Consider the following 23,117-nt stretch of genomic DNA (forward strand, 5'->3'; position numbering starts at 1 on the left):
AGCTCATGAAATGGCGAACGGAAAGAAAATTATTCATAAAAAAAGTTTTATAAATAATAATAGAATTTCTAATATATATATTTGGTCAATCCACCAATTCTTAATCATTTGATATTCCTTGCTCAGTCAACACACTACACATAAATATAAAATTAATTATACTAAAATTGAAACATGAGTTTTCAATATTGCATGCCTTAGGTACGGATGGAATTAGATAAAAATTAAAAATAAACAAAGCCTAACTCGCCTCGGCTCTCCCCGCCCAGTGACAGCCGGGCTGAGTCCCACACACGCCTGCCTACCGACAATAATTCTGCAAATCTTGTAACTCGTCTCTCTCTTTAAACTCACGTGCCGTACATATATATCTCTTTAAAAAATATTTTAAGAAAATCTAAACACCAATTCAGGAATAAACACTAGTTAGTTATACTAGTCAAACTGAAACTTGACTGTAAATGGCAAAAAAATAGCCAGCAATGTTCATGTGTAGTAAAAAACTAACTTGAGTATTAATAATATAAAAAAGAATGATTAAATTTTATGGGCCAAAAGAATGACCCAGCACACCAAAAGTGTAGCCCACAAAAAAGTCACTAAACCCTAAATCTAATTATAAATTAAAAAACCAAGTCATAATCTTTCCCACCAGCCGCTTGTCTCTTCAGCCTTCTTTTCATCTCAGTTGATACACTACTTCATCTCGGTCTTTTGCACAGCCATCCATGTCCTCCCGAAAAAATTTGCTCGAATCAGGCAACAAGAAGCCCCCTCCCTTTTTCTTTTTCCTCTCCCTCTCCCCCCGCTCCCCCCCGCTCTCTCCCTCTCCCTCTCACATCTTAACAAATATACACATCTGTATGCAATAATGTTTGACATATTCAAATTTACATTATTTTGATGTTTCCTTGTATGCATATGTGCCGATGTTCGATGGATTTATAGTAAATATTAGTTCAGCAGAAAAAATCCAACTCGACAAAAATATTATTAGAATAACTATTTTTTGATTTAATTTCTATGTATGTATAGATCTGAAGATTTTGTACTTTATGATGTTGTATTTCACATGGTTTTTGTAAATTTTTGATTAACAAGTCTATGATAGCCGAAATTTTTTTCGCCAGATTTTATTTAGGTTTTGATAACATCGTCTATTTATCGATGTTTAGACCCAATTTTTGTGATATAACTAGTTTACAGATTTGGAGAAGGTTTGGAATTTTTTTGGGAATCAACGAGCTTAGCCAAAAATTTAAAGGAGCCTGAAGCTTTGGACGGATATTGGCCGGAAATTAGGCATACCCGTGACTAGTTCCTCAAAGACAAATATTCAAAATACAAAAAAAAAATCATAATCAAATTTAAGAAAAAAAATTGGATTGAAAATTAAAATAAAGTTGATTATATTTCGGGTGTTTAAAAAAAATTAAAAATTTGGGTGGGATTTTTGAATTAGACTTGGGAAAGAGGGTGAATCAAGAAGCGAGGTAGAATTCATTTCTCTGTTTTATAGAAATTTACTATGCTATATATAGTAAGGCCTTGTGCTCAAGATCATGACAATCTTTACGTTGTGATATGGTGATCGGCTGATGTAATAGAAATTTGTCATCAACCATCAAACATGAATTTGCAAAATAAACATTTTACAAAGTATGCTATGTAACGGTACCTGGTCTATAAAGGCAACAACATCGACAGCAAACCCTAGAAATTTCTTATATAGTGCCTTATAAACAGCAATGCTAGAATATGGGGGAAAATATTTAGAGTAATTATAATAAGTATGATGACTTGAGTAGCACAAAATACAGGGAATGAATGCTTAAACTCTGACATGTTACGTGAAGAGACAGAAAAAAGAAAATAAAACGAGTATAGATAGCTTACTGTGAGCCAGGAGCCATCCCACTAGCATTGCCAAAGTGGTGTCCAGCTACTACCACGTATATCCCATGGTTCCCAGCTGCAGTGGAAGCTGTGTGCCTAGTATTTAAATAGAAAATACAACACATATAAATTTCCTATATTTATATCCAAAATAATAGAAAATAAATTGAAAAAGCTTACTGTCTCTTTTATTTCGATTGATGTTCACTTGTTTTAATGAATATAGATATGTTCTGGAATAATGTACTACCAGAAACTCCTATATATTTCAACAAGCATACAAGCAAAAAGTTCACCTTAACCTGATAACGTGCCAGGGTCCAAAAGTCAAGCAACTGGATTTCACTATATTGATAAGTAGACTCCACATTTACTAATTAAGTTCCAATATACAATATATACACAAGATGAACAAAACCTGTAAACAACTAGTAATCTATGATCATCCTCGCAACAATAACCAAACAACTTGACAAGATTCAGATGCCTTAGCTCACCCAGAAAATTCACAGTATATAAAACAAACAAATAGTCAATTACATCACAGTAGATAATAATCAGACTAACAACAAGTAATATGAATCTGAAGACTCACAAGCCAATCACGATGACCCTGAAGCCCTTTCTTATTAAGAACCTTAACAAGAGATTTCAAACCAACTTTAATATTCTCATCAATATTTCCCTTGTAAACAGTACAAAAATCGTCTTGTCCAAGTATATAAACTGACCGAAAATTCCCAAAACACCCCCAAAAACCCGAACATATAACGCCCAAAAAACATTTCTTATATACATGCACAAAAGAGGGAGATAGAAGAATATACCTCAAAGTTCCAAAGCTCCAGACTGTGAACCTCCGGATGTTCAAAAACCTCAAAGTTCCAAAACCTCAAAGTTCCAAACCCTCAAATCTGTGAACCTCCGGATGCTCCAATGCTTCTATTAGTTTATAATCTTACTAGTTTGAAGCTCAATTTGAAGCTCCAAAGCTTGAATTTGAATTGGTGCTAAAATTAGGGTTCAGGCGAAAAGATAGAAAGAGATGATAAATGAGTGGGAGTTTCAGGGTAAGAGAAAAAGAGGGGAGAGATGAGTGATGAAAGAGTGATGAGAGGTGAGAGAGACGAGAAAGTGACGGTAAGAGAGACGAGGGTTGCGCGAGAGACGAGGGAAGCCGGCGAGGTATATTTTGTAAAAGGGGGGATTAGAATAAAGTGAAAATTTTGTTAAAACTAAAGGGGGAAAAGTACTGAAATCGGGGAAAAAAAGACAAGTGAAATTTTATTTTTTTAAAAATAGTCATAGACAACGGTTAACAAAATAAGTCGTTGTCAAAGTTTAAAGAATATATTTGGCCTTTTTATTTTTTGAACATAGACAACGGCTACTATGTGCAACCGATGTCAGCATTTATATTCAACATCACTTATTTCTATACCGATGTTACACAGTCTTTTAACATCGGGTACATTACATGTCGATGTCTAAGCACCGATGTTGTATCAACTATTTCTAGTAGTGTCTGTGACCCTCCTTAGTCAAGTTCATCTAGATGTAGAAGGACTTGTCGATATCTCCAGTTCCCTATATAAGCTTTTTGACATGTCGATATCTCTAGTTCTCTACACAAGCTTTTTGACTTGTCGATATCTCCAGTTCACTATATGAGGATTTAACTTATCGATATCTCTTGGGACTTCTCTACAAGTCATTTTAGACTTCTCGATATACTTCTTGATATTCCTTGATCTATGACTTGTCGATATCTAACTTAAAATACTACGCCATAAGTGGGCTATTGTAATGCGTAAATGGTGTTACAATAGGCCCCAAAAGCGTTACAATAGGTCTATTGTAACACCAGGGGGCGTTACGTATACGTGCATTACAATAGATACCCTATTGTAACACTTTACTGATCTATTGTAACAGAGAATAAAATATTACAATAGGCTTCTACTGTAACACTAACTGGCCCAAATGTAACACAAAATGAGTAATACATTAGGTTCAATCAAGATTGCAAAACTGGCCCCGCGTGTGGGGCCCACATAGCCTATTGTAACAATCTGTATTATCTATTGTAACACCATTCTTTTTGTAATTGAACAACAATAGCATTAGTAATACAACACTGTATATAATATAAATTTCACTAGAAAATGCATATGTAATAGTTAATTTTAAAAAATTTGAAATACATGTTTAGTGTAAATCTCATTAGCAACAAAATATCACAATTTCTATACATAACGGTCTTTATCTCCAAACCAAACCATACTAATATATATAAGAGTATCATTCTTCAAACTAGATTCCCGTGTTGATCTCGCTAAAGGAACAAGCCAATAAGATGTATATGAAGAGCTAGAATGATAGATTTTATTAATCAAAATTATCCAGAACCTCCTTCGAATACCAATATTGCATTCGGGGTGACACTACAAGAAATCTGGCCATTTACGACGGTTTTTTTGAACTGAAATCGTTGTAATTCAGCCATTTACGACGGAAAAAAATCGTCGTTTTTGGTCGAGTAGTAAGTTCATTTTTTCGTCACAAGATAAAATTGCGTCGCAAGTTAGGAAGTCGGGACCCACACACTCAATAAAATAATAAATCTACTTACAACGGAATTTATCGTTGTAAGATACCATAATACGACGGAAAAAAATATCGTAAGTTATGTACATACGACGGAAAAAAACGTCGGATGTTACTTTACGGGACCCACTTTTATGTACATACGACGGAAAAAAACGTCGGATGTTACTTTACGGGACCCACTTTTAGTAAGATAAATCATAAATTTATGACGGAATAATTCGTCGTATGGTATTTTACGACAGGAAAAATGTCGTATTTTAGAAGGTGGGGCCCACAAGCTAGGAAATGATAATTCAAAAAAATATTTTTAAATATGAAAATATGGATACCTTACGACGAAATATATGAAGAACAACCGTCGTAAGTTTGTTTTAACTGAAAAATTACGACGGAATGTTTGAAGAAAAACCGTCGTAAGTTTATTTTTTCAGAATAACCAAATACTAATTTTTCAGTATCCAGCCATTTTCGGCTTCCAATTTAAATTCTAAACCTGCCAAAATCTTGTGCAATCGCAAATTTAAAACAAACTCTAAACCTCGCAATCAAGTCACAATACATAATTTACATTAGTGATATCGTAAATCCGTACTAATTCACAATCAAAAGTAGAAAGCAAACTAAAATTCAGTTTATAAATCAAATTCAGTTGACAACCACAACTTGGGTATCTTACAAAAATTCAAATACATAAAGCTAAAATTAACCCCTAATGACTGGACCACCACGAGGGACATGATCATAAAAAGAATGGATCATTTCACGATCTTCATCAGACTCGGTACTCTCGTCATTGCTCTCACCATCATCGGAATCATCTTCGTTAGCTGGGGCCTTCCCCTACAATACACACTTTAATAAGTTAACCGTCGTATCTAATAAGAGACAAACTGCAGAAAATTATTTATAAATTACAGTAAATTGTTAAGACTAAACATGATCATATAAATAATAAATTCCTACAAGATTCAAGTGGTGCTGCTAAATTTAATTATGAATTAGAAATATAAAATTAAAAAAATAATCAAAGGAATCATAACTTCATTGCCATCCATGCTGAATCAAGTGAAAACACTTACCTTTGTTTTCACCAGATAGGCGGATCTGTTGGAGTTGAGGTTTGTCCCTCGGACAAGGGCCCGTCACCCGCTAACCCTGGCTATTACTTAAGAGTATAGACATTGTGACACCTAGATTTGGTAGAGTTCAATCTAAGTATAATAAAACACTTATACCCTATTTTACTGAATTATTGATGCTAATTTTAATGTACCTGAACATGAATTCAGTGATTAAACTGAGCTTGCATCTATTTATTAATTTCAATCATGTGTTTGGAGTCGCGACTAAACATCAAACAGCACTCAGATTAAGAATTACGAGCAGCATCCCAAATTATATTAAATATGATTCACATTTTAGTAAATTCAAACAATATTAAAATTAGGAATTACTATGAATTGTTTTACACTTGTATACACTTACATAAACTTAGGGGTCACATAATTTGGAAGGTAATAAGGTTATATTATTTGTATGAATGCCAACTCTGTTGTAATGCAAGAAAATTTATAATCATTTTATTATGGATAAAACTCGTATCTGTATAGGAAGATCAGAATTAGGTTATGTGTTTGATCACCGGTAGAGGTCCACATATAATTGTGTTAATTAAAATTTACCAACCAAGATTCCTAATTCCTAACCTCAAGTTTATCCTCTTTAGAAGAAAAACTCTCACCAGCTCTCTCTAAAAAGTCAAGTGCTTGGTTTTAATGATGATGCATGCTTGCTTTAAATATACTAAAAATATTGTCAATGGATTTACTATATTTTATTTAAAACGAGACAGAGAGAGATTATAGGGTTCGGACAAAGACAAGGAGAAACATGTTTTCTTCCTCCCAATATCCCAGTCCATGAGATTTATATAAATATATGATTAGAAATATATTAGTGTTTGGTTGGGGGCTAGCATGCACCAAAATTTTATAAAGTTGGTAGTTTTATCTTTGGGTATTTTCCTACAAGTGCGCTTCCGGACCCTATTTGTGTCTGTTTTTTTACAGTTTTAAATTGTATGAGGAAATGTTAATAATCAAGATATAGGAAATCAAAGTTAATCTTTAGTGGGTGCTAAGCTAGCCTATTTAAGTTTCTAGTTAATTAGGCGGCCTTTATATTTCCAGCTCCTCGATCCCTTTCTTGTAAATAATTAATTTTAAACTAATAAATTGCAACAAATTTTACACAATTTACAGTTTATATGTATGTGTTTATAAACTACTACTTTAACATGTATAATAGTACATGTGATGTCAAATGATTTTAATATTTTCATTAACTTTCGTGCTAGCTGGTATAGATAATTATTAATAGACCAAATTTGGTTACGTATGCAGAAAGCATAACGTTAGTAGAATGACAGTAAATATTTAGCTTCCAACAATTATTCAGGAGTGATTTCAAGTGACGAGCCATAAAAAAATTAAGAAAACTAAATAAAAAATGATAATGATCATACCTTGGCAGCTCCTGGTCCGTCGGTCTTATAGATATTATTTAGGACCTCCACCACAACCTTAACAATAGCTTGATGCGTCTCTCTGGTAATTGGATGGTTTGGAGGTAGTGAGGAGTCTCCTTCCACCACTCCCTGGGCTAAGAGACGAATCTGCTCGGGTGTCAACATATATTCTTCGGGATTGGCTCGAGCCTGGGCCAAGGTCTCATCCACGATACGCATGAACATTTCATCTTATAAGCGAGTTAAGGCAGATCTTCCAGAACTTCCTTCTCCTTTCAGAGGACGTGGCGGATGTGCACGATGCTCTATAATAACATAAAGACGATATGTTATCACCGGGAACAAACTATATATAACAACTCACGTATTTTAAACATTTCAAGTCTATAAAAGAAATATACCGTAAATATCAGAGGCTCGAACCCGTGGATGTCCAAGAATCACGTTCTTACGAACTCCACCAACCGCCTCTACCCAACTCTGAATTTGGGTCACCTTAGGATCAACTCCTTTCTTTTCGCATATGCTAATATAGCAGTCCTATAAATAAAATAATTAGACACTGAATCAGAAAAAGAATAATTGTGCCGACAATTATACACATCAGTAATACTCACAATCGAATTGAATGGTTAGGGGTGTATTATTTTATGCAAATACACATCCATTTTAATTAATCACTTCCACGAGTCCTGGACAATTTAAAATTCTAACAATTTAAAATTTTAGATATATAGCTATTTTTAGGGATTTTTGAGGCCTGGACTATTTTATACTGAATTTTATAATTAATTAAAAATCAAAATTCAAAATCATAATTTTAATAATTTACGAAGATCAGAGAGTCTTGTCAAGATATCCAACAGGTGGTACACCAATATAATAGTCCATAAATTGTTATTCATTTTTTCGGAAGCTGGCACTACTATAAATTGATGCTCTATAAAAAGAACTTACAATAATATTTTTGGCAACCTCGGTAATCCAATCGCCCTTTTTCTCCTTGTCTTTCAAAGTGTGGCAGTCCTTATAGACAACAAGATGATCCGGGTTGCCATTGTGTGACTCCATATAATCCTGTTAAGGAAATTTATAACAAGTAAAATCAAAATTTTAAATTTCATGATAAATAAATGATAAATATTTGTCATTTTCTCCTGAACTAATTAATTTATATTTTGTATGCACTAAAAGGAAATCATTCATATCACTTTGCTGGGGAGAAGTGGTATGAAGTTCAATTCTCATTGCCTCCCTTATATTTTAAAAAAAATAGCAACAATCAAAACATATAAACACAATCGACTTGGCATATACATACATAAATCATAAAAAACACATGTAAGTAAACTAAATGTGTGAACTTTAAAAACAAGAAAAGAGTAACTAAACATTAATATAAATTATCTACTGTACTTCATGGAATCTAGGCTGCTCATTTACATATGTGTATTATATTTAGTAAGGCACTACTACAAATTTAAACTTAGAATACACCACATGTATAACACTTTTTTCTATGTGCTATGGCAGGGAGATGCTAATATAACGTTTTCTAAACCACAGCAGTTTATCACTAAACGCTATCTAAGAAGTAGCTTATATAGCATCTGTACAAAAGATATGTAAGTAAACGTATTTTAAGTATTTGCTCTCTGCCTTGATATTTATAGAAGTGTCAAACAATAAATGGTGTCATGCTGGAAGTTGTGCTTGGAAAAGAGTTGATATTTTCACAAACATAACCTTAAATTTTAATCTACTGATTTTAGTTATGCAATAACCAGCTAATCCATTATAATTGTAATTTCAGGAATTACTAGGGATGGCCTGTTAATGAGAATGAAGACACCTAAGTAGCAGGAGATGATTTACTGTTAATGAGAATGAAGACACCTAAGTAGCAGGAGATGATTGATCTTAATCTGAGAGGTGCTTTCACAGAAAAAGGGATAATCTAAGTAATATGAGATGCAAGTCAAGAATTATGATGCAATGATATACCCGACGACGACGATCAAATGAACGGGCTCCCGAAGTGTGAGGCACTTTCACAGCTACTCGAGCCTTCTTACTAGCATCAGACTTTTTCTTAAATTCTTCGCTTACCCAATACTCGGCTAATCTGGACCAAACACCAGGCTTCATATATGGGGGCCTATGATCTGCATAAGTCCCTCTAGTTTCCGTGATCTTGTCGTCAGCCCTTTCCCTATCATCAGCAAGTGTACGACGCATGTTGTCCCACATATGCACAAGTATGGAAGCTCTTGCCTCATCTGCAGTGGAAAATCTCGGGTCCCATTTGTAGTAGCGCTACAAAAAAAGATATAGTAGAAGGCATAAAATAAAGGGGAACAATTATAAAATAAACACAATCTAATATATGTGAATATAACAAGGATGTGCAACATACCAAGAACTCATCTATACACTTGTTCCAGAACCCAGGAGATTTCCTATCAATTTCTTTAATGCCAACACAACCATCTGGCCAAAACATGCGAATAATCGCCAGAATATTTCGCAACGCCTTTGGACAATCTATCCTGAAATGGCAGCAATTTAGTCAATGATAAAGTTGAACAAATTTTATGCGTGGATAAGTGTTACTTATAGGAAATAGGATATTACTGTTTCACTATGTAGTTTGAAGTGCATATTTCTAAGCTAATTAATTTTCTTGAATATGGTCATACTTGTTAAGACGTAAAGACGAGGCTAGACGCCGCCTAACTGCCTATTTTAGAGAGTGAAGGGAGGAAAGCCAAATGCATGGTTTTATTTTTTGGGATGTTACAACTATCATGTTCTGTTTTTCCTCTGTCTAATGGTCTCTTGAAGATAAGTTATGTTTAAGAACCCCTGACGGTAGTAGTTAATGGTTTCAGTTCCTAGGTTATGAGTTCCTAGGTTTTGAGTTTTGAGTTCCTAGGTTATTAATTAGAAATTATCATGAACTAGATGAAGTTTTATGTACATTGGACACTGGAACTGTTTATCCTACGATATAATTATGTCAAAAAAAATATTTCTAGCAAATTAAAATTATGATAAATTTCAGATAGAAAATCTGCTCATTCTACAACTACATTAAGTCTGTCACACCTATGTTTATTATCCAATATGCTCTGTACAATAATCAAAACCTTATTGTTTCGTAATTTTAATGTAGTCGTTTAACTATACCCTCACTTTCTGTCATCACACCACTGATGCATTTCTATCAACTTGACTCAAATAAGTTGTGTAAGGTGTATCAATTAAAAAGTGCACTTCAATAATCAACCTCTTCCATGATATTTAAAATGTGGAAAAAATATCAGGCAGACCAGCCAAGTTTCAAGCATAAAGCATAATAGAAGGGGTCATTTCCTCGCAGTGAGCATCGACTCCATTTTTAAGAAAACCGCCATCCTCTGAAAATATGGCATTTTATCTAGCTGACATGCAAGAGCTGGAAAGCTAACAGAATTTCATGCTGCAATTTTAAGTGGTATATGAAGCTAATACGAAATTTATGTCTAAACTAACAGTTTAGTGTCTTGGTGATATATTAGAGCTTCTGTAACGTAAGGGCCAAGGGGATGGACGTTTTCCTCGTTTTTCGACCCTATTTACATGCCAACTGAGAAATAAGTGGAAGTGGTCATTTCCTACAATGCATAGGGCCACAGCTAAAGGCACATCAGTAGTATGCTAATTTATAATTCTAAATTGACCAACTCTAAATTTTCTAATTAATACGTTGATCAAGGAGTACATAAATTTCTATGTCATATATCATCAACACAGTTACCCTTTTTTAGTATATAATCTATATTGTACAGGAACACTAACACAAGATATCAATTTCACACACTGTAGTATAGCAGGCAGAAAAAACATTCAGTTAGATATGTATTCTGCATCATTTCAGCAACCTTTCAAAACTCTATTCTAACTTTATTCTTAAGAACCATAATATGATTTTATAGGAAGTCTATTCTTATTTCTTGCCTACATTGCTACACAACATAAATCTTATTTCTTGCCTACACTGCATCAGTGGCAATAACAAGAAATTCGTCTCCCTGTACAGTTTATTCTTTCTTGGATGGCAGTGCCGCACCTATATCTAATATTTATGATAAAGATCAAGAGTTGGATATATTCAGATGCTTGTCTTGTTTTAGCATCTTCATTCCCACAGGTAAATATTGTTCGTGCAATGGAGAATTCTGTTTATCATATTTATTTCAGCATGCTTAAGCTTACATTATGAGTGAGTTAGAGCAAGAATAATTGTACTCTTGGAAAAAATCATAATAAGGCACACACATAAATTTCTGCTAATCTCTTGTGGTCAAGAGTAAGAGGAAGATGATGGACAAAAACTTACTAGTTTCCCGCAATCCGAACAACCTTCGCGACATCAGGGTATGTGCCAAATCCCCCTGGAGAGTATCCACATATCCTGTGACTGCGGGGATCAGAATCCACCCCAACCGGAAGAATTTGCCTCCCTTCATCGTCCCAAAGAAGGCATTCAAAATTTTCTTCTTCATCTCTATGCCGACGTCGACGTCTTCTCTTTGTACATTTTTTTCCACCTTCATTGCTGCCTTCCCTAGCAGCAGTACCGCTACCCTCTCCGCCGCCACCACTGGCACCACTACTCTGCCCCCAAACATCATTGTCATCTTTGCCCCCCCATTCATCACTATCATTATTATCTTCCTGACTACAGTTACCATCATTCCCCCCTCCCCGACCACCACTTCCACTTCCCCGACCACCGGTGCCATCATTCCCCCCTTCCTGACCACCACTGACACTTCCCCCACCACCGGTTCCATGACCTCGATACCCATCCTGACCACTATTATTCCCCCTTTCTCAATCACCACCACTGCCACTTCCCCGACTACTCCTTCCACGACCACCACTAGAAGCACTTCCACCTACACCCCTTCCACCTGCACCCTACCACCTGTAGTTGTCCTCCTAGCCATCATCACTAAAATACTGAACCGCAGTACAAACAAAACAAACCATAAGAAGTAATTAATGCAAACATCAATTCTCCATAACTACATGCATATCTAGCTAAAATAAGTGCAATATTATTTTACCCAGTGAATAAATAGACACCCAGTGATTAATATCGATACCCAATGATTAATATAGATACACAGTGATATATATACATACCCATCAACATATAGTTGGATTAAAAGTTGATTTTGAAAGGAAACAAGTAGAACCCAGTGTAAACACCTATAGATAATATGACGATGCATATATATACATGCATATGACCCATAGTTGAAAACTAACAACCAAATCGTAAAAGAAAACGAAGATTATACCTTGTAATGAGTATGACGACTGTTAGAATCATGATGCTTTGTAATTAGTTTGTGATATGAAGAGAAATAAAGATCGCCTTTAGCTGTGAATTTATCACACCGCAGCTTTGAGATAGAGATACTTTTACAAAAAAGTAAAAAGGGGAAAGCGGTATATTTAGGGTTTTAGTTAAAACCACATCGTTTTTGCTTGCAACGACGTCGTATTGAGTACTGGCCGGTCAATTCAATTTTTCCCCAATTTTTAACCGCGAATACTTACGACGGAATCCGTCGTATGTTAATATACATAAAAAAAAGGAAACGAGATTCAAACCCGTGTCTTTGCTGAGTCATAAAGGGAGACCTACCACTTGTGACAGATAACTTCACTTAGCTCTAATCAGCATTATTTACACATAGGTTAGTTATTTTCTCTTTTAAATTTTTTTAGAATAATATATTTGGATAGCAAGGGAAGTTAGTTAAAAATAGTATTAGTAAGCGGAAAATCCATTTTAATTCATTTTAAATTAGGAATATGCCTAGATTGATAAACTTGTCAAATTTTTTTGCACAAACATATCACATTACATATTGTTAAGATTTTCAAATCTTCAATTTAGTGAAAAAAATTGGATAATGAAAAAAGTTGGAAAAATGCAAGTAAAAGGCAAATTCATTTTAATTTATTTAAAATTAAGAAATTTGACAAGAATGATAAATCATCCAATTTTTTTGCACCAACACGTCATATTATATATTTGTAAGATTTCCAAAATATCAAATTGGTTAAAAAGATTGAATAGCAAGAAAAGTTAGTTGAAAATAATGTTAGTGAACCGAAAATTCATTTAAAATAAAAGTATGGCTAGAATTATAAAATCAACTCATTTCCTTCCACAAACATATCACATTACATGTTTTGATTCATACAAGAATATAAATTAGCCTAAAATAATAAAGTACATTTCTTACTCATCTTCACTTTCAACGTCAATACTATCATAACCATCTTCTTCTTCTTCTTCTTCTTCTTCTTCACCTTCCCTTGTATTTTCTTCCTCTTCTTCACTTTCCACTTGTTTTGGTTGCTCTGGTTCTTCTTCTTGATTTTCTTCCATTTCATAGTGCGAAAAGTCAACAAAAAATGACCTTGAGGAAAAATCTAATGCAATGATCATACCATATTCTTCTTGAAGGGGTTCCACATCAACATCCCATATTCTTTCACTCAACAATTGAGGTCTACATATGATGATTGTGTGAATATTACTATCAGGATTCTTGACACTAGGAGCATAGTACACTTGTGTGGCTTGACTTGCTAGAATGTAAACATCATTTCCTTTGAGTTTTGAATTAAGATCAATTAAGAGCACTCCATTTTTATGTTTCTTTACACCCCTAACATGATCATACCAATGACATCTGAATAAAATAACTTGATTTCCGCCACCATATGTTAGTTTGATAATCTCTTGCAAAGTCCCGTAGTAATTGCTTCCACTATCACCATAACAACTACCCTTCACAAGTACCCCAGAGCTTGATTTTCCTAGGTTGAATGAGTATCTGTTGACCTTGCATCTTTTATAAGAAAGCATAAACGAAGTCGGGCCTTGCAATAGGTATTGAAATTTTTCGTAGTTGTTTTATACCTGAAATGGAATAGTCACATAAAAAACAAGTATATATATATATATATATTTTTGTAATTATACAATTTGTGCATTTGACAAAATACCTTATTTTGAAACCATGTTGCGAAATGTGCCTTTAGCATTGTATCCATCTCAGTATCACTCAATATCAATGTATGACGACTACGAACCTCTTCTTCGAACATACTGAAAAAAGTAATCATACCATGTTAGTGAAGAATGTTTTAAAGTTTTAATTATGAATGAAAATATTTTATTACTTACATGATATAGAATGCCACTTCACGCATATTAGTAAGAACATAATGTGCTGCAACATGTAGGGAATCCACATCTAAATGGTAACCTGTATATGCTCCGAGGAGCTCTACTGGATATGTAAATGCCTCGAGTTTATGTGGATCCCGTGAGCGATCATCAACCACATTACGACCTAGCAAGTTGTGCACTATCTCAACTCCTGACTCAAAGTATATGGAACAGAAATGTGTCAACTCTTCATGTACATATTTCTCTGCAATGGAACCTTCAACTCATGCTTTGTTCCCTACTTTTTGTTTCATTCTGCGTTGTAGTCTTTCAATATTGTACATCCATTGTGATGGGACAGGGCCGCCGAGTCTCCACTCTTCGGGTAAATGAATGGGAAGATGCTCCATTGGATCAAACAAAGCTGGAAAGAATTTAGTCTCCAAAGTACAAATGATCCCAGCTATGTTTTTTTCCATCTGCCTAATGTTTGATACAAGTAATGTAGTTGAGCACAAGTCCTTGAAAAAATGTAAAAGATCACAAAGTACTTTGTGTATGTCATATGGAAGAAGTTCACGAAATGCAGAAGACAACAACTTTTGCATAAATACGTGACAATCATGTGACTTCATGCCTTGAAATTTCAAATGAGCTAACTTACAACATCTCTTCAAGTTTGATGAGCAACCATCTGGGAGTTTCAATCGATGTACCCATTTACATAACAATTTCAGCTGATCTCGGATGATGTACCATTCATCCATAACTCTTGCATGATGCCCATTGCCTTCAAATCTTCTCTTGATCTTGTGGTATCCTTCGTTTTGGCACTACATAAAATAGTAAGAAATATGTTGTTAAACACATTTTTCTCCGTGTGCATAACATCGATACAATGACGTAGACGCAATGAATCCCAATATGGTAGATCAAAGAAGCTAGTAATATGTGTCCAATTGTGTGAATCCCCAAAGCCATCTGCCCTTTCTTTGCTATGTGGTTTCCCTGGTGGTGGAAATGTGATTCCCGCACACATGTTATGGACAATTTGACCTTTTCGTCGACTTCTTCGGCGTTTGTCCAGAAACCCCATATGTAACCCATAAAAGCTGGACTTCTTGCTGTGTGGTAGTTGCTTAGCTTTAACTTCACCCATACACACATGACAAGCCATCTTTCCGTGGGTTGACCATCTGCTAACCATACCCAACCCGGGAAAGTCACTGATAGTCCATAACAAGGCTGCCCGCATCATGAAATTGTTCTTCGTAGAAGCATCATATGTTTGCACACCAACCTGCCATAAACTAATAAGCTCATCAATCAACGGCCTCAGATAGACATTCAGATTCCTCCCAGGATCATTCGGCCCGGGTACTAGTAGTGTCATGAACATGTATGGATCCTTCATGGACATCGTATGCGGAAGGTTATACACAAGTAGTACTACAGGCCATACTGAGTATACAGTAGAAGTAGCATTACTGTATGGGGGAAATCCATCAGTTACAAGACCAAGCCTTACATTACGAATATCCGCTACAAAATTTGGATAGTTCTTGTCAAATTCTTTCCATTCTTCTCCATCTGCAGGGTGACTAAGAACCCCTTCAGTCACAATTCTGTTCTTGCTATACTTCATATATTGGACTGTATGGGTAGACATGTACAAACGCTGTAGATGAGGAGTGATCTTAAAATATCTTAAGATCTTCCTCGGAATGGTATCACTCCCGCCATTAGTTGCATCTTTGTATCGGCTTAACTCACAGTTCTTACAGTTTTCCAAATCTTTATCAACACCGTAGAACAACATACAATCATTCTCACATGCATGTATTTTTTCGTATCCCAAGTTCAACTTCTTGACCATCTTCTTGGCACCATAATAATTAAAAGGTAGTTTATGCCCTTCCGGAAACACATCTCCAAGTAAGAGGAGTAACTCATCAAAGACGTTATCACTACATTTATTATGATTCTTCCAATATAGTAATCGAGTGACAAACTTCAATTGTGTGTACTTGATGTTGCCCGGATATATTGGTTCTCCGACATTATCATATTGTATAAGAATTTAGATGCTTGCTCATTCGGTTCCTCGTGGACACTATTGACATATCCAAAATTTTCCCTCTAAAGGCATCCCTCAATATCTCATATTCATCAAATATATCTTCACGATCATTCATTTTTTCATTTCGTGAGCCACCTTCTTTTTCATGATAATGCCACGTGGTGTAAGTCTCAAGAAAACCGACCGCATATAAGTGAAACTTGACATCGGAAATGAGTTGAAAGAGTTGATTGTTACATGTATTACACAAACATCTAATCAAAAGTTCTGGATCATTCGGTTCCTTGCTATTTTTTATTGCAAATGCCAAGAAATCTTTAACCCCTTTAGTAAATTCTTCCGTAAAACCATAACCACTGGGAATAATTCGTTTAGTGATCCAACTAGTATCATAAGACATCTACAAATGAAAATAAAATGCTAAATAAATAACATATAAACACCTATATATATGTTAAACATGTAAACATAAAAATTTAAATCACACATTTAAATGCTTAAAAAATATAAAAGAAGATTAAAATTTAATACTTACATTGAAGATTATAAAATTCGTTGTTGTTATGTCATCATGTATTTTGAATGATATGAAGATATATTTTTGTGAGAAAAAAATAAGTGAAAAAAGTGAACTTCTAAAAGGGCAGTGATATTTTGCGCATATTTACGACGGAAATGGATTTCCGTCGTAAGTTTTAATAAAAAAATATTATTTTTGAAAAGCTAGCAGGTGGCATTTAATGTGGAAGGTGAGAAACTTACGACGGAAATAGTTCCGTCGTAAATTAAACTTACGACGACACTATTTCCGTCGTAATTTAATATTAAACGACGTCATTATTATAACCAAATTTTTATTTTCCTTTTCTGTCAATAAATTTAATAATGGGAAAATAATGATATTTTTGAACTTACGACGAAATATAAATTCCGTCGTAAAGTATATGTCAAGTTTGACTGATTTCCAAAATTGACCGTAAGTTTAATAATAAAATAATAAACTTACGACGGATTAGAGTTGTCGTCGTAAATATTTATGACGGAAATAAAATTCCGTCGTAAGTAAGGCGCACATTTTTTTCCGTCATAAGTTAACCGTCGTAAATGGCCAGTTTTGTTGTAGTGTGAGTGGTTCATAATGATGACTCCTTTCAGAGAAGGCGCCATATTAGAATTCTACAATATTAAACAAACAGTAGAAAAAAAAGACAACATTATACCATTCAATATTAAATAAAAATTTAGTTTACACAAGTTGTAAGCTAATGAAACCTTTTTCCTTGGAGAAACATGGAAAAATAACAAGAGAATGTTACACAAATATCTAAACTTAAACTGTTTGCTTAAATATTCATCACCATGGACAACAGACTCAAATATGTTGAATTCAATTAATATTCCATGTCAGAATATGAACAAGTATAACAAATTGCTAATAGTTTTCCAATTAAGAGTTGGGATCTCATGAGTTTTTTATGAAGTCCAACCATTGTCTAAAGCTAGACTTGTGACATATAGTGATTGGTATTCAAAAAATATACCAGCCCCTCCCGATAAGCTATCCTTTTTTGGCTAAATAGGTGTTTTTCACTTTAAAGCTAATGTTACATAGAGCAACATGACAGGCTGTTTAAACTGCACCACAAACCATTCACAGAAACCGAAGCAAAATAGTAGCAACAAAGTAACAAAGTTAAAATTAGGGAATTTATTTATAAAACTTCTGCATATGAGACCAGATAGATTTAAATACATAAATAGTGTAAGCGTGTGTGTGTCTATGCATTTATATTTTCCATCTCTAAGTTGTTGACGTACCATTTAATAGTTAGAGCAGCTGCGGCCAAACATAGATAATATTGCTTGTAATAACTATGTAAGCCAAGTGCAGAGGGCTCCTTCGCAGATAATTTTTTTACCAACACCGCACCCTTCAAAATCAGATAGCAAGGATATTATAAAAGAGAAAAATGCATATCAGCAACTACGTTAAATAACAAGGAGTAGAATGTAATCTACTCTTTGGGGCACAACTATACCAAATACTACAAATTTTTAGCATGACTAATGACTCTCCTCTGAATCTCCTTTTGCTCTATCAAGGGAGGTTGAGTTGATTTATAAATTTTTGCTCTATCCAGACCCTTACAGCACAATCAAAATCTTCCGTGTATATAAATAAAAATAATCTATGTACATAAATAAAAAAATGTGAGTATACGGTAACTACATCATCTAATCAAATCAGCAATTTCTATTCATAAATTTATAACTCTTACTATTAGGGGAGAGAGGGGGAGAGAGAGGCTTGAATATAAACAATACGTGAAAATACAGAAGAAACAAACCACTTCGAGAGCCACAATTCGAATCCAGTTCAAATACCTAGTCAATCAAAAAACCGTAATTAGTACACATCTCAATGTTGAAAAGTTACAAAAGAAGGCGGAGGAACCTTATCCGTCAAGGTGAGACTGGATAAGGTTGAGGAATTCTCCCCCAAGGGGAGAGTGGATAAGGTTGAGGAGGTACGAGTACACAGGGCACATCTAATGTTTATGTTCATTTGGGGAGAATTTTCACGGCCTTTGAAATATTTATCATATATCAAAACGTCTAAATCTCCTTTCCTCTTAATATTTATAATAATTGTCATTTAACTTTATTTTTAAAAAATAATTGATCTTAATAAAATTTATTAATTAAAATTTAATACGTTACAAAAAATCAAGTTTATATTTTTCCTATTATCCAGTTCACTACTTTAATTTTAATCTTCAAAGACTGAAATAAAATATATATACTTATATAGAAGATATTTTTTATTACATTTTAAAGAGACCATTTTATTATTTTAAATTCATTAAAATAGTAAATTTTAATTCCTAAAGATTTAAATTACAAAAATATATTTGTACTAATATAAAGTATATGTGATTTGAGCAAAAGTATTAATATATGATTTATTATATATGTTTTAACATTATATTTTCTATTTTTTATATTTTTCTTTTATATTTTATTTAGTAAATTATCATTTATTAATTATAAAACAATCAAAGTAACTTTAGTATTTTTGTATAATTTATTTTTATAAATTTCTAATATTATATATTACATTCTTCATTCATTAAAAAATTAAAATATAATATAAAAACTAATTTATAATATTTTTTCACCTTAAGTAATATTTTTAAAAATTAAAAAGTATCTAATGTAACACCAGTGTTACATGTTGTGCAACACCGGTATTTCTCAGCAACACTAGTTTTATAACTATTGTAACACTAACTACGAGGTGTTACAATAGATCAAAATTTTCTTACCAAATATAACGCTGCTTGTAACACTTGCATTACAGTAGCCCACTTATGGCGTAGTCCACTTATGGCGTAGTGAAACATTTTTCCTAGAATAACATTGTTCAACTCCAAGCTTCTATACTTTTCTATAATGCATGGTAATGATTGATCTTCTTCTACAGTTTATTCCTTAGCTTGATAGTTATTCATAGAAAAATCGTCCAGTCTAATTTACTTTGCATTTTTATAGACTCAAAAAATATAATTACGGAATACAAATAGATTATCATACAATTTATCCTTATGTTTGTCAAGATGACTTAGTCTTGTTACGTACAGGCATGTCTTGCACAACAATCCCCCTCCGAATTTGTGAGAAGATTACTTGTCATAAATTAATGTCTGATAACAAGACTATCTCCAAGCTAAAATAAAAGAAAATAAGACTAACCAAATTGCAAAGTACAACTTTTATACATTCTTGTGATTACATACAGAATTAAATTACACTGTCCGGGAAGTTGTTCTCTAATTAGATTCTTGAGTCTGACTAGGCATTCAAGTTCTTCAATAATCTATGTTACTCTTAAAACTTCTACTGGAGCCATTCACCTAAGGAGTAACTGTCAAGATGGTTGATGATGAAGATAAACAATAATTTTTCTGTGAGAATTCTTTTTCTATAGTTCAATCTACCAACTGTGAAGATTTCAAAATAAATTCCTTTTCCAATATTTTTTCTTGTCCAAATTAGTTTAATTTTAAAAATCATAATCAATTAAGTTGGTATCATGTATAATTTTTTAATTTTTTCTTCTACTTGACTCGGATTCATCAATATGGTGTGCGTGCATCTCCTCTGTCTTTGGTAAACTACTATCAGCTGCGTTCTGTTGGTCAATCACGGAGCCCATTTCTGGTGGTCTCTGTGAGGATGTGAGGAGCAGCTTTAACTGGGTAACAAGGCTATTTAGATGATAATTTATCTGTGAGAAACTACAAGGGGATTTGGAGGAGGGAATTAAAACTGCAAAATTATTTTAAAGCTCATTGGGGCACAAGACTACAAAATTTTGCTTTATATTTAGGGTAATAAAAAAAACTAACAATACAAATTTATTAGTGCCATCTCCCCCATCTAATTTTAACAATACTAAGTTATTAATGTCAGCAACCCATCTTGTTTGACCAGCTATAAAAATATGACAAAATGACCTTACTCATATGGTATCCCATTATCAATGTAGTTAAACTAGTGTGAAATGATTAATAATAAACCTTCAAGTATATTCCACTTAGTCAATTCACCTTACCTTAAAGGTGTTATTATTTTTTATTGGCACTTACAATTTTCTTTATATTATTTTCAAATGTAAGGTGCTATTATTTTTTGTTGGCACTTACAATTTTTTGATATTGTTTTCAAATGTTTCATTATATGAATGAAAGGTAATAATAGAAACATAGTGGGTACAAAATAATTCATAAATACAAGTAGGTAAAAAAGAACGGATATTATGAGTACTATAGTTTCTCAAGTAAAACTCTGTACATGAAGTCATAAGTTTTTTGCAATTAATTACACGAATTTCATTTTTAGATAAAAAAATATATCTAAAAGTATAATTTATGGTTTATAAAAATTAGTAAAATAAATATCAACTTTATTAGTTACAATTTTCAAAAGTAACATCGATATTATAATAATAATTCAAGAAATAATAAGAAAACTATATTTTTAAAATACTACGCCATAAGTGCACATAGGCAACTCCTACTATACAGTTGCATAAGGCCTAAATGGTGTTACATAAGGTAATAGTCAACACCAGGAAGGGGTTGCCAGAAAGTGTTGCATAATGCGTCTTTTGCAACACTAAAAGTGTACAATGACAACAACACTTAGTGTTGCATAAAATGAAGCCACATCACCACTGTGTCCTACGTGGCAAGTGACACGTCATTTTGCCACGTAAATATTGGGCTCCATTTTTCCACATCAACAGTGGGATCCACTTTCCCACGTCAGCAATAAGAACCACTTTGCCACATCAACAGTGGGTCCCACAATGCCTAATACAACACTGTTTTTAGTCATGTGCAACACCATTTTTATTAATATACAACATCATGTTTAGTATTATGCAACACCGTATAGAGTCAAATGCAACGCTTCAAAAATAAAAATTTTGACATAACTGTTCTCCTTCCACATTATTCCTTCCAAACAAGGCATCCAACATTCAATACAACAAGCATCGAATAGAATTTAAAACTTACTAAACCGTTTCTAAAGTCTTATCAACAAGCATAAAATAAATCGAATACATGCTTTGGTTCTAACTTTCAAAGTACATAAATTCTAACTTCAAAAGAGAAAAAATATTGAAATACTCGATGGTGAAAGATATATGATAGTAAACAATGTTCCTGCGTCAAGGCGGATGACATTCAACCAAAGTGCAAGTCCAAATGGCAGCTCTGACATGATCATAGGAATGTATAATACATTATATATTTCTATCAACGTCAACATAATGCGCTAATCCCTATTAACATCTGGTTCTGCCGCTAATCCCTGTTGAACTGCAACTAGTGCGTACTTTCTTAGATGATCTCCATAGTTGAGATCCACACTTGTTGAACCTAACCTTAAGTATCTGCAAAGTTAATTTGAAGGTTGCTCTTACATTTTTTCCAGTACTACGGTTCCATCTTAGCTCTACAATGTGTGGTAATCTTACAGCTTGAGAACACCAAAAATCTAACTACAAATTCAAACTAAATATGTAATATGTTGGATTTAATCTTGGAAAATTAATTTAAGATCATCTAAACAAATAAGAACCAGTGGTTAAAATAAAAGGAGTACATTTTTAGTTCAAGTCGCTTCTTTTCTTTACAAACATTACATATTCAAAAATCAAAACAAAAACATATCATATAAACAATGTGTATAACTAACCACTTGTTGCACAAGTCTTAGCCAAGATCATTTTTCTAAATTTACTCACATCATATACTTCTAATTTGTACAGCTCATTTTCTTTTGTTACTCAAGTAACAATGGAATGGAACTGGATATCTAGCATTTAGAAATATCGATAATATGACATAACCTGTAGAAGTTAGAAACTAAGATTGGAAACTCTTGGAAGATGTTAAAATTTGGGTAAAACTTATTTTGTCAAACTCTGTGATGCTGTCATATTTTTATGGTACTTCATATACTTCATTATTTAGGATAAACAAGTCAGGAAAGGACAAAGAAATATATATGCAACTTTCTTCTCTGTGCAATCTAAAACACTAACAAATTCAAGCAAAAATGGAGATTTCTTAACCTTTGAATTGAATAGCTAATTACATTGTTTCATATAAGCCACAAATAGTAAAATATTATAAAAATGCGCATCATAAATTATGATTTTCGGCTCACTATACATAACACAATTAAGT

At 33.4% G+C, this 23,117-nt stretch overlaps 2 protein-coding genes across 15 annotated transcripts; both read right to left on the reverse strand.

Annotated features, from left to right (window-relative positions):
* Positions 1 to 7,710: 7,710 nt before the first annotated feature.
* On the reverse strand, positions 7,711 to 11,744 carry LOC141665337 (uncharacterized). Its single transcript, XM_074471316.1, has 5 exons — positions 11,415 to 11,744; positions 9,450 to 9,582; positions 9,038 to 9,349; positions 7,991 to 8,110; positions 7,711 to 7,725 (listed from the first exon to the last, which is right to left on the reverse strand). The coding sequence occupies exons 2-5, from the start codon at positions 9,534 to 9,536 to the stop codon at positions 7,711 to 7,713; spliced, it is 534 nt and encodes a 177-aa protein (XP_074327417.1). The 5' UTR covers positions 9,537 to 9,582; positions 11,415 to 11,744.
* A 149-nt stretch (positions 11,745 to 11,893) lies between these two features.
* Positions 11,894 to 18,944, reverse strand: LOC141664087 (uncharacterized). Of its 14 annotated transcripts, none has more exons than XM_074469970.1 (6): positions 18,812 to 18,935; positions 18,705 to 18,741; positions 18,175 to 18,287; positions 14,292 to 16,756; positions 14,111 to 14,213; positions 13,267 to 14,024 (listed from the first exon to the last, which is right to left on the reverse strand). In XM_074469970.1, exon 4 carries the CDS (start codon positions 16,150 to 16,152, stop codon positions 15,010 to 15,012), a length of 1,143 nt encoding a protein of 380 aa, XP_074326071.1. In that variant the 5' UTR covers positions 16,153 to 16,756; positions 18,175 to 18,287; positions 18,705 to 18,741; positions 18,812 to 18,935; the 3' UTR covers positions 13,267 to 14,024; positions 14,111 to 14,213; positions 14,292 to 15,009. The 14 variants fall into 14 exon arrangements, 9 of the variants coding, with proteins under 9 accessions (XP_074326074.1, XP_074326071.1, XP_074326072.1 ...); XM_074469971.1 differs by having other exon boundaries at positions 18,682 to 18,741; XM_074469969.1 differs by having other exon boundaries at positions 18,636 to 18,741.
* Positions 18,945 to 23,117: the final 4,173 nt, after the last annotated feature.

The sequence above is a fragment of the Apium graveolens genome, chromosome 6 (assembly GCF_009905375.1).
Source record: "Apium graveolens cultivar Ventura chromosome 6, ASM990537v1, whole genome shotgun sequence".
In the NCBI taxonomy this organism is placed as follows: Eukaryota; Viridiplantae; Streptophyta; class Magnoliopsida; order Apiales; family Apiaceae; genus Apium; species Apium graveolens.

Bases quoted from the DNA above. Each gene is read 5' to 3' on its own strand.
- LOC141665337 (XM_074471316.1), bottom strand. From the start codon at position 9,536: ATGTTTTGGCCAGATGGTTGTGTTGGCATTAAAGAAATTGATAGGAAA. The intron at 9,350-9,449 runs GTATGTTGCACA...CTTTTTTTGTAG, and splicing joins AGTGTATAGATGAGTTCTTG to CGCTACTACAAATGGGACCC. The intron at 8,111-9,037 runs GTATATCATTGC...TTTCCTTAACAG, and splicing joins CATTTGATCGTCGTCGTCGG to GATTATATGGAGTCACACAA.
- LOC141664087 (XM_074469968.1), bottom strand. From the start codon at position 16,152: ATGGTCAAGAAGTTGAACTTGGGATACGAAAAAATACATGCATGTGAG.